Source organism: Leptidea sinapis, chromosome Z (assembly GCF_905404315.1).
Source record: "Leptidea sinapis chromosome Z, ilLepSina1.1, whole genome shotgun sequence".
Lineage (NCBI taxonomy): Eukaryota > Metazoa > Arthropoda > Insecta > Lepidoptera > Pieridae > Leptidea > Leptidea sinapis.
Window position 1 is genome coordinate 23,028,821 of NC_066312.1, and position 11,274 is coordinate 23,040,094.

At 34.0% G+C, this 11,274-nt stretch overlaps 1 protein-coding gene across 1 annotated transcript; it reads right to left on the reverse strand.

Moving 5' to 3' along the window:
• Positions 1-5,585: 5,585 nt before the first annotated feature.
• Positions 5,586-8,464, reverse strand: LOC126978996 (uncharacterized). The gene is made up of 4 exons (XM_050828137.1): positions 8,380-8,464; positions 8,142-8,255; positions 7,801-8,038; positions 5,586-5,743 (listed from the first exon to the last, which is right to left on the reverse strand). Exons 1-4 carry the CDS (start codon positions 8,437-8,439, stop codon positions 5,586-5,588), a joined length of 570 nt encoding a protein of 189 aa, XP_050684094.1. The 5' UTR covers positions 8,440-8,464.
• Between the last annotated feature and the right edge of the window lie 2,810 nt (positions 8,465-11,274).

Sequence of the window (11,274 nt, forward strand, 5' to 3'; positions counted from 1 at the left end):
TTAATAATTTACTAGATACTCAATAACATGTCGATAATGTGTTGCAGGCCTACGCCGCGTTTGCACTCTGAATTATTGGATATGGCTGATAAACAATGACGACATTTTATCTCGTATAAAACTAAAATTAGAACGCGGGAATATCGAAAAGTGATCTGTGCGGGATATAAACTAATTCAATTCTTGTCGAATTCTTGGTGCACTTCCTCGTAGTCGTAATGATAGTTTTACTTATAGACTAAATAATGTCTTTAAAACTGCATGTGGAGCACCAACACATCCAGATGGTGGGGATGATATCGAAACTTTCCGTTCATACAGTAACAACTCGAGTTGTTTTCTGTTGGAACCCTTTTCTGAATTGTTACTCTTTGTAACTGAGGTATAGAATTGTCAAGGGTGCCCTAGACACATCACCAAGCATCTTATCAGGTCTCCTTTGGCGGTCATATACAGAAACTAATATTGGATAATAAATCTGGATCTCCAGCTATATAATATACCACTATCATACAATCAATTCAGTGGTTTATGCTTTACAGTTTTATAGAAGGTTTAAAATATTTACACAATAAAAATTACATTTTTTCCTTTTTTCATGCGAAAGCACGAAGACCACTGCCTAGGTTTCCTAATGGATAATCCACCTCTGAATATATTTGTTGGTTTCTACTTAGATACATTTGGTGTCACAGGCACCGAGCTAAGTATATGCAGAGCGTACCACAACTCACCACACAGTCTAATGTCAATGTATGTTAATATAGGAACTAATAGGTGCCGAGGACTATATAAAAATCTGCACTTATTTTTCTCCAAACACAACATAATAATTATATAATTAGCAATACACTTTGCATATTCGTAATAAGCACAGAAAATAATTTGTAACTCAATAACGTTTTTAAAAAATAATAATAATTATAAAGTAAAATTTTGGTTATAAACATTTTGGCGTTTCATACCTATGAAATACTGTATATGTACTGTCTATATGTATATTACCTATAACGATTGTGAATTGGCAATGTATTCTATATCACTGTATGTAATTAATAAAAAAAAGTTTAAAGAAAAGAAAATAAACAGTTAATGATTACATTTACAATAATTCGTTTACGTTTAACACTTAAGGTTACATAAATTCAGATAAGAAATAATACCAGTTCAAAATCGTTATAACTTACATATATAAATCTCGTGTCACAATGTTTGTCCTCAATGGACTCCTAAACTAATGAACGGATTTTAAATGGTGATTACTTCATGGAGTGCAGTTTGGTCCAACTTGAGAAATAGGGTAGTTTTTATTTCGATTTGGGACCCATAAATATTTTTATTTTCAATATTTGTTTTGTATGGACGTATTTTCTATGAGAGAATTTAGTGACGCACGGTTTGACAGTTCCGCTGTGAAACAATTTCATTCTAACAACAGGGAGCATATTTACGAAATAATTTTTGATGTTTTGAAATATAAAACAGTTGATTTTTTACTATCTACAGAACAACGTCTGTCGGGGCAGCTACTATATATATAAATAACCATACAGAACATTAACTGCTAAGACATATAAGATGTGTTTTACATACAACTGTGCTGTCAAACACGTTATGCGTGTTTTAAAGCGGATGTATGTCTATAGCGTGACTAACGCCGCATAGTTTTATTAAACATTTCTAGCATTCTAGTAGTATAACTATATTTAGAACATTCAGATACAATCAATTTTAGGGTTGTACTAAGAGTTAATTTATACCTAGTAAATGAAGAGATTAAAAAAACATAGACCGAATAACACACTTTACAGCGCTAAGGACAAGTTCAGACACGCGGGAACCGCGGAAATACAAAACGTGCACTTTGGAACTACAAAATTGCAGACAGAGTTAGGCCGGTTATAGTGGTATGCGGTAGACCGCAGCAGTTAGCTGGCTTGTAATCTACTATATAGCAAGGCTTCAGCTATATATAGCTCTATCACCGGCCAAAGAGATTGGCACTCACGGATAACATCACTTTAAAAATGGAAGTCGATATACTATGGTCACGGTGGTTACACATAAAAAATATTACTGTGACGTAGGATACACGTGGTGTTAAGCTAAGGAGACTGCATAGACTAAATTTTCCACCGGTTAATGTTATCCAAACTGCAAAATACCGCGTTGAACAATTTGCGACATGCTATGTAACGAACTCAAACAAACAACACACTCTACGTGTAAAGCCGCTCAAGTGCCTCGATGATTTTTCAAACGCAACTTAAATAGTGATCATAGGTAGTATTGTAAATATAGTTCAAGTGAAACTATCACTGATCACCGTTATTCAAAAGTATTTTCGAACCCAATAAACCTAAAATAAATAAAATTTAAGTGCGTGTCACACGCGGGTGAACTAATATCTTACAAATATTTATATTATCAATTTTTTATTTTAATAGGTTTATTTAAAAAAAACGTAACATGGGTTAGTATTTATATATTCAACTATTTTGGGGTAGCACAGATTACAAATGAAAAAATATATTGTTATGTCTATATCTGAAAAAATACATATTTTAATTTACAAAACTGGAAAATTGTATAAGTTATCCATCGCTGAGATTTTCTATTTTTAGAAAATTATCAAGAACCTGGATACTTGCAGTGCTATCTAGCACAAATTTGGAGAACTACTTATTTCGACAATTATTGTGGTCCTGATAGAGATTTGTTTTTATAATAGTATAGCTGAATTACAACAGATGGCGTGATTGTAAACGGCTGCATATTATTTTAGTATCTTTTGACTTTCACACTCACAGTGCAATGTTAAAAAATAATATTTTTAACTTTAATTAATTATAGGGTTTAAATATTAAATTGCAGCATTAGAGTGAAAAAATTATTTATGTAGGTTAGACCTCCATTTTGACTTATTTTTCCACAGATTAAAATATACTCAGATGGAGTCATTGCTTTTTGATTAGACTTTAAAAGTGAAAATGGATTTATTAATAACACATTTTACTATAAAATTAAACAACTCAGTTCATACTTCATGATGGCACCTATAGTAAATATTATTTAAAGACAATATTATTAATACCTATTGTTTCTAAGTTTCTAATGAATAATAGATATAGGTAGGTACAGTGATGTCATATCTACCAACTTTTTGGTAGATCTACCCATTTTCACCTCAGTCTACCTATCTACCACCCTAGACCTAAAAACTACCTATTTTGTAATTAGTTTGACCATATCACCACTTTAAATTATTTTTATATCGACAAGTGACGATTCGATGTGCTGCGTGAGCCATGCGACGATGCGTCAAGCATACAAAGAGTCCAGGCCATAAACCACAAAAAAAAACATCAGCAACAGTTCGCCGTTCGCGCCATTTCGCGCTCATAAGTCATAGCCATTATTATACTGTTCTGTCATCTGTGGCTCATTCCCGGTTGGTTAGTTGATTTATTAAGAAACATGACATTTCATTTCACAGAAAAAAATGTGGATCCTACACCTGAAGAATTCTGGAAGCATGTTTCATCCATTAAAAAAGGAGACCAGTCTCCAATGTTTCCCCTGCTATGCGAATTCGTGAGAAAATTACTCGCACTTCCACATAGTAGCGCCAAGATTGAGAGATTATTTTCTGCAATTAATAATATGAAAACCTTCCAGAGAAATAGAATTTGCACGGAGACTCTAGAGGGATTGTTGCGTACTAAAGGATTTATAGCAAACAACGGGCAGCCTAGCACAGAACACTTACAATTTTTCAATAAAAATATGTATAATTTTCAAAAATAAACATTTTAAGAACAGTTTATGCATTTTTAATCTTAATTTTTTTTTTAAATTGAGGTGGTAGATCTACCAATTTTGCATTTTACATCCTACCAACTTCTACCAACATTTGGCACATAAATTTTCTACTAATTTTCTAAAATTCGGGTTGGCAACACTGGGTAGGTACAATACACGTAATGGGCATGATCTCATCCCATTAGCTGTTGGACAACCGATAAAAACAGGTCAGGAATATTAGTTTAGTGTGCATGACAAGCTAATTCTTACAACTTACACTCTCTTTTTGTATGACACTGTGTTAGTGTTCGTAAATTGCTCAAAAAACTTACTTAGTCTGGCCATAACAACTGTTAAAATTAAAAATAAACAAAATACTTATTACATTTTAATTTGGAATCTGTCATTTTAATATTGTTATTGTTCATTGAGTTTTCTCATTTTGGCGTCCATACATTGTACAATATTTTGCGATAGGTATTAAAATGTAGTGGGGTGATAAAGAGAACCGAATCGCTGTGATTGCATTACACAAAGTAGGTATGGAGCCAAATGCAATTTTTACAACTCTCCATACGCTTGGTATTAGTAAAATGTTTGTGTACGGGCAATTATATTAATATCTTATAATTAAATACTTTAATATCATTCGTGCACCGGGCTATTAATAGGTACTACCTGCAAAAAGACCTCCTTTGTTTGTGACAGGAAAAGATCTGGCCGACCACGTAGTGTTCGTACGAAAAAGGTGATCAAAGCAGCAAGGGAAATAATTCTAAGAAATCCTTTCCGAAAGCAAAAGATTTTATCTCGGGAGATGAAGATAGCACCTAGAAACATGAGGCGTATTTTAAATGATGATTTAGGACTTGCAACCTATACGTACTGGTCATTTCTTAACTGATAATTTAAGGTGACGCATTGATAAACAATTATTTGAAATCGGGTGCCACGCCCCCATGAGCTCCCCGCAATCAGTTCATATCCCGGTAATTTAGCAGCAGCTATCGTGCACTCGGGCCACGCGAGCGGCCCGTCTCGCGTCATAACTCGCGCGCTACTCTGTCGTGCGCTGCCGCGCTGGGACATAGACGTCGTGGAGTCGCCTTACCTCTATTTAGTTTTTTATAATGATTTGAATATTTTAAATTTTTGTAGACAAGCTGATATTTTTTGTGGTACTATGTCGATAAAAATAATTTGACGGCATGATAAACATTAAGTGATGAACAAATACCCACATACTAAACATACCTACCTACCTACAAACTTATATACATACAAACGCCGGATCTCATATTCACTGCTATATTGTTATATAAGTATATATATTTATATATATAAATATATATATAGATATTTATGTATTATATGTATTTTAGTAAGTATAATTATTTTCCATTTAATCCTTTGTATTCATACCTTATGTATGTACACGAACCTGCCACTAAAGGCACCTCTCTCTAGCCTCAAAAGGTTTGCTGGAAGAAAACTCTTGTTAGGGTTGTTTGCTCGCCTTTGTACATGTCCTCTATTTCTGTCTTTTTCCTATGTATTGTATTGTGTGCAATAAAGAATTAAGGACTGCTTCCGCTCTTATTAGATTTTAGTATAATTATAAAATTCTGACATAGGTAAGTATAATAATATATAAGTAAAAACCAAAATTAAGAGGTAGGTAAGAAAAATTTCGTTGTCATTTAATTTTTGTTTCTTATTATAATGTAACGATTACCTAAATAAGTTATCAAATTATTGAGGACATAGTAGGTAGTTTGCGGTCAATATTCAGAAAAAGCCATAATATATTCTGAACTATCTACGACAGAAACATCGTCTGCGTCAGCAACATCTTCGTCAACAAAAGCAAAATTGTCGACATCAGCAGTTTTATCCGTGTCAGCAACAGTATCATCAGAATTTTCTTTTGTTTTTGGTTCTTCTGAAATATTTACAATATTTGACGCAGCATTTTCCTTGCTTTGTGCAACCACGTACTCCGGATCACGAATTGGCTTATTCCTTATGTGTCTGGGATCGACTAACTCAGGAAGGAGACAATCGTAATAGAATTTCAGCAATTTTGGTTCCATCACGTCTGCCCAATACATTTCATCTTTTTCTATAATTTCTGTTTTTATTTTATTATCGCCAAACCAAATTCCAAACAAACATTGTTGTTTTTTGCAGATATGCAATTGACCTTGCACTTGAAAATACCAATCCGATTTTTGGTTAATCACTACTGCGCCATTTTTATTTTTTTTTATAAAAATGCATCTTGTTCTGCCGAATCGCTTCTTCTAAACCAATTTTAAATGGTGCTATGGGACATTATATTTCCACAATCATGTCGCTTGTGATGCCATCAGGCGTTGCACCCAAAAATGGGTATTTGTCATCAATAAATAAGCCACAATTTTCAATCTTAACATTTTTCATCATAGATAGTTGTTCCAGCGCGATTTTTTCATATTTTTTTCCATGGCTTATTGACGAAACATGGTCAATATTAGGTTTATACAGTACTTACTATGTTTTGGCATGTATTTGTCTGTTTTCGTTTTACAATTTTTCCAAAATTTGAGGCTGTTAACATGTTTCGCCTTAGCTCTAACCATTCTCCAGATTCACTCTGTAATATGATTCTCTTTTCAATGTCTCTTCGCTCTTCATCAGTTTTCATCAAATTTTGTACAAAGGTAGTTTTTGCTTTTTTCAAAGTGTCTTCGTCTAAATCTGGTTTGTCTACTATTTCACCATAATCCAAATTAAGCGTCCTTGGTACCAATAAGCGATTCTTTTTTCTTATACATTTTTTTGTCTTAGCCCTTTTATCGTTCATTGTTTGTTCATGTTTTTTAATAGACTGTTTGGGACTGTGTCCACATATATTTCGATGCACAGTAGATAATAGTTTGCCTGTATTGAAAGAAATTACAGCGGCTGAGCATCTTGCTTGATAAGATCGTCTTTGAGAATAATTTATTCTTTTTCCGCCCACTAGTTTTGCAATGACGCCATTGAATCTTTCCACAATATTGCTATCGACATCTTCAATTAGACTATGTGCTTTTTCAGCTAATCGAGCAACTAGTGTTTTTATTTTCTGCCAAAGTAAACTGCCGAAAAATGTGTTGGGAGCTTCTGGATGCATATTATATTTACATAATAGCTGATTACAATTTCCATGACGATTAAAAGCATGGCAAATAGATGCATTTATGTCTTTGTACAAACCATCTTCATTCCTGCTCTCTTTGTGAAGTTTTATGGCCTCGCATATATATTTCCTTGACCGTAGTATTTTTTCTTGTGTAAGGTTTTTTCTATCCACCACTTTATAATGTGTATCAGTAGTAAGCTGTTGTAACTTGTTGCAATAATTTCTTAATAAGTGATTGCGACAGTAAATTTTTGCAACTGTAATACCTGGATATGGCCGGGCATCTAATATTTTCGAATAAGTGCTGCTATCACCATCAGCAATAAAACGTGCGTAAACCAAACCATGCATATCAATAGATTGCTTGAACCCTTCGGTTATAATAGTTGACTCCATAGCAGTAGAAGCTCCATCGAAATTCTTATAGCACTCGTGTTCTTTTGGGCTTTCTTGTTTCTTTTGAGCTCTGGCGCAAATACAACAATATTTGTTTTTTACACACATGTACAGGACTTGGCCGAAACGTCTGCCAATAATGGCTGCAGCTCCTGATAACGCTGCGTAATTTGTTCTGTACGAACGTTTACTCCAGCACCCATCTACAATTACATCAATCATTGGTATTCCGTCTTTCGTGACTTTTCCTTCTTTAATTGCTTCTTCTCTTTCTCTTTCACCAGCTAATTTCATTTCGTCCCAAGCAGTGTCCTCCCAATCCCTACATATATCATTTTGAGTTTTATTATAGGTATATTCTGACATAATAGGTAAACCTACTGCTGCTGAAAATTGTTTTAATTGCGCATGACCACAACCTGCGGCCATTATACCCGCAACAGCATCTTTGTTCACATCATCCAATGACGATTTTATATTATTTTTATAATTACACATCATACATACATATGTGTATTCAGATTGCAATCCTATTCGATGTTCAGAAATTAATTTCATTGTAGATAATCCGCATTTAAACAGAGATTTGTGTTGAGAAATTTTTACAAGTTCTGATGTGAAATGATTAAAATCTATTATTCGGTGCCCCAAGTTTTGTATTTCAGGCTGCATCTGAAAGATACAGAAACATTTATTTGTTTATTGTGGCTCTTGTATGATCTTCCTACTTTTGTAAGGACATGCAATGTAAATCTTACAAAAGCAGAATGCTTACCGTTACTTCAGATGTGCCTTCAACTATATATGGAAGTGCATTACTTTCTTCACATTGATTTTCAGGTAATACGTTTGAAGCCTGGTCCTTTTCCTTATATTGATTTTCTTCTGTCTAAAAATTAAAAATGTATGATTGATTATTTACATTCTAGCCCATGACCAAAATAATCACTCTAGTAAAAATACTTTGTTCGAATAAAGCTACGATATAAAACGAATAATAAAATTTTGTTTACCATTGCTTCTGATTCGCATTGCGATATATTTGGAGGCGCATCATTATCATCTAATTCCATCTCAATCTGAAAGATAAATTAAACACTTATGATATGATGTTATGATTAATTTATGACCTTTCAGGTCATGTTATAAAATGTCGTAAAAATAAACTTACTGTTGTTTTAGGCGATTTTTCTTCAAAATAACATCGAAGTGAGTTCTGATCCTTTTCGGCCGCCCTAAAAAAACATTAGTAAACTTGACAAGGCCTGTGATGGGTGGAAGGATTTGATGAAGAAATTTGTCCAGCAGCGGGACAACATTAAAAGAGAAAAAACCGGCCAAATGCGAGTTGGACTCGCGCATGAAGGGTCCCTTACCATTACCTATCTATAAAAACGGCAAAAACGGCACGTTTGTTGTATGGGACCCCCCGTAAATATTTATTTTATTCTATTTTTTAGTATTTTTTGTTAAAGCGGCAACAGAAATACATCATCTGTGAAAATGTCAACTAGCTAACTATCACGGTTCATGAGATACAGCCTGATGACAGACGGTCAGACAGACAGATGGACGGACAGCGGAGTTTTAGTAATAGGGTCCCGATTTACCCTTTGGGTACGGAACTCTAAAAACAAACAACACTTTACTTTTATAAATTGACACTTATATCTATGTAGGTAATCATGAAACTTACGTGAGCGTCACATTTTGTAAATCTGCATACGACGATGACATTTCTTGTCTTCTACAAAATAAAATTCTAGTCATGTCTAGTTCATTGGAATATTATTTTCACACACGTTCAAAACTATTATTATGCAGTCACAGTGTGATAAATATGTAGTAGATAATTACATACATACCCTTCTAAAGAATCGATTGTATTCGTTTCAGTTTCGCCTAAATCCAGAGACGACTCCATAGTTTTTCTTTGTTCGGACAATTGTTTCCTAGAATGTAGGAATAATATACAAAATAAACATTATAATTATGATGAATGGTAGAACAGGGTTTTTTTGAAGGTAGATAGGCAAATACCTACCTTATTATGATGAAAAATATAAATATATTACCTAGCTACATACTTCAAAAATATTCTGTGAGTGATTGTCTTTGTCGCTGAGTAGGTAAGGTACCTACTAGGTACCAAAATACTGTTTTTTATGATACCAAATACACATCTTATAAAGAAACTTTATATAATTTTTAACCTACACACGCAGTATAGGTAGGTACCTGCACACACATTACTTTGGCATGTACTTTACTGTTCATGTACCTGTTCCTTCCTATCCTAGGTATCTACCTTCTTTCTAACTAGGTAAGCAAGTACATAAGTAGGTATGTGGATTATGAATAGGAATTAGTAGGTACCTGCCTATATACTATTCATAATTCAAATAAAAGAAATATGTATCTCACGTTTACTTACCTTTTCTTGACCATATCCTTACATTTTTCAATGTACAGAGCTTTCATCTTCATTTTAGAAACTTTTAACTTTTTTTTTCCCATTTTTAATAATTTGTAATATTTTATTCAGAATAAGATACGGTTATCGATGCTCGGGAGCTCGATTGGCACAAGTCCGACGCTGACAATGGTCAGAAACGGACTGAGGGGGGCCGCCTGCATACAAACAAACGCGATAGCTAGCTTGAAATTAAAAGTCGTAAGCGCCAAAACAGTATATCTCGTATAAAATAAAAACTATTGGTAATTATGTAAATTCCAATTACCATTTGGAAAAGGGTGTTTATACTTATATGTATATAAAATTAAGAGCCATAAATCGGTTCCGTTCAGTTGTAAAGTGAAAATCTATGTTTTTATTTAGCAGATTTTGAGTATTTTTTTTGTGCTGTAATAGTTGACCAATCGTGTAAACCAATTACCAATTTGAAGTTAAGCTCATGAACAACACAAAACATAAAATATTAATTCCGAATGTTTTGTAATTGCTGAAGCGATACGTAAAAGAAGGTCACAGAAAAATGTTGTTTACGGATGAAAAATTCTTTCCAATTGTGCAACATTTCAACAAACAAAATTACCGTATTTATGCTCAAAGCTCTAAGGAAGCTTCTCAATTAGTCGACAGCGTGCAACGTGGGCACTATCCGACTTCAGTGTTGTTTTGTTAGGGTATTAGCTACGACAAGTGACTGAGCCATACTTTTTTTTAAAAAGGTACCAAAATATCGGCACAACTGTGGCAAGATACCATTCATAAGAAGGTATTGAATCCCCTTAACAACACCATGTTCATTAACTAATAATGGCCTTTCCAGCAAGATTCGGCTTCGGGTCATAAAGCTCGGTCTACGCAATCTTGGTTGGAACCGAACTGTTACGAGGCCTCTTTTGAGTTCGCTTTTAAAAAAAAGAATTATTTCAAACATAGAAATATAATATATTGTAATGGATATGAAGACTTGATTATACAAAAATATTTTTAGCAACCGTTGGGCAGAACCGTAACTTATGAGGAGCGAGCACGAACTGGCTGCCCGCGCCAGGCTTATATCCTGACTCAATAAACTAACAACTAGCAAGTTGAGATGGAATAGCAATTAGGTAAGCATTAATACCTGTATGACCAGGGTATATCAGAACGTTTCAAACTTCACCAGCTGAAGACTAGCCGTTGTCTAGTCCCAATCTTTATCAACTGGATTATGATTTATGGTCAGTTTTAGTGAGTACGGTTTGATCTAAACGCCATGATAATTTGGAGCCCCTAAAACAATCCGTACGATTGTCTGTGAAGAAATTTTTCATGGAAAGAGTGGGTGCTTCTATTGATAACTGGCCTCAACGTTTAATGGGCTGTATGGCAGCCAATGGAGACCACTTCGAATAAGTTTTTTAGACTTTATATTGTTTTATATTAAACTAACACACAT

Bases quoted from the DNA above. Each gene is read 5' to 3' on its own strand.
- LOC126978996 (XM_050828137.1), bottom strand. From the start codon at position 8,439: ATGGAATTAGATGATAATGATGCGCCTCCAAATATATCGCAATGCGAA. The intron at 8,039-8,141 runs GTAAGCATTCTG...TGTATCTTTCAG, and splicing joins AAGGCACATCTGAAGTAACG to ATGCAGCCTGAAATACAAAA. The intron at 5,744-7,800 runs GTATAATGGCCG...ATATTTCAGAAG, and splicing joins GAACAAAGATGCTGTTGCGG to AACCAAAAACAAAAGAAAAT.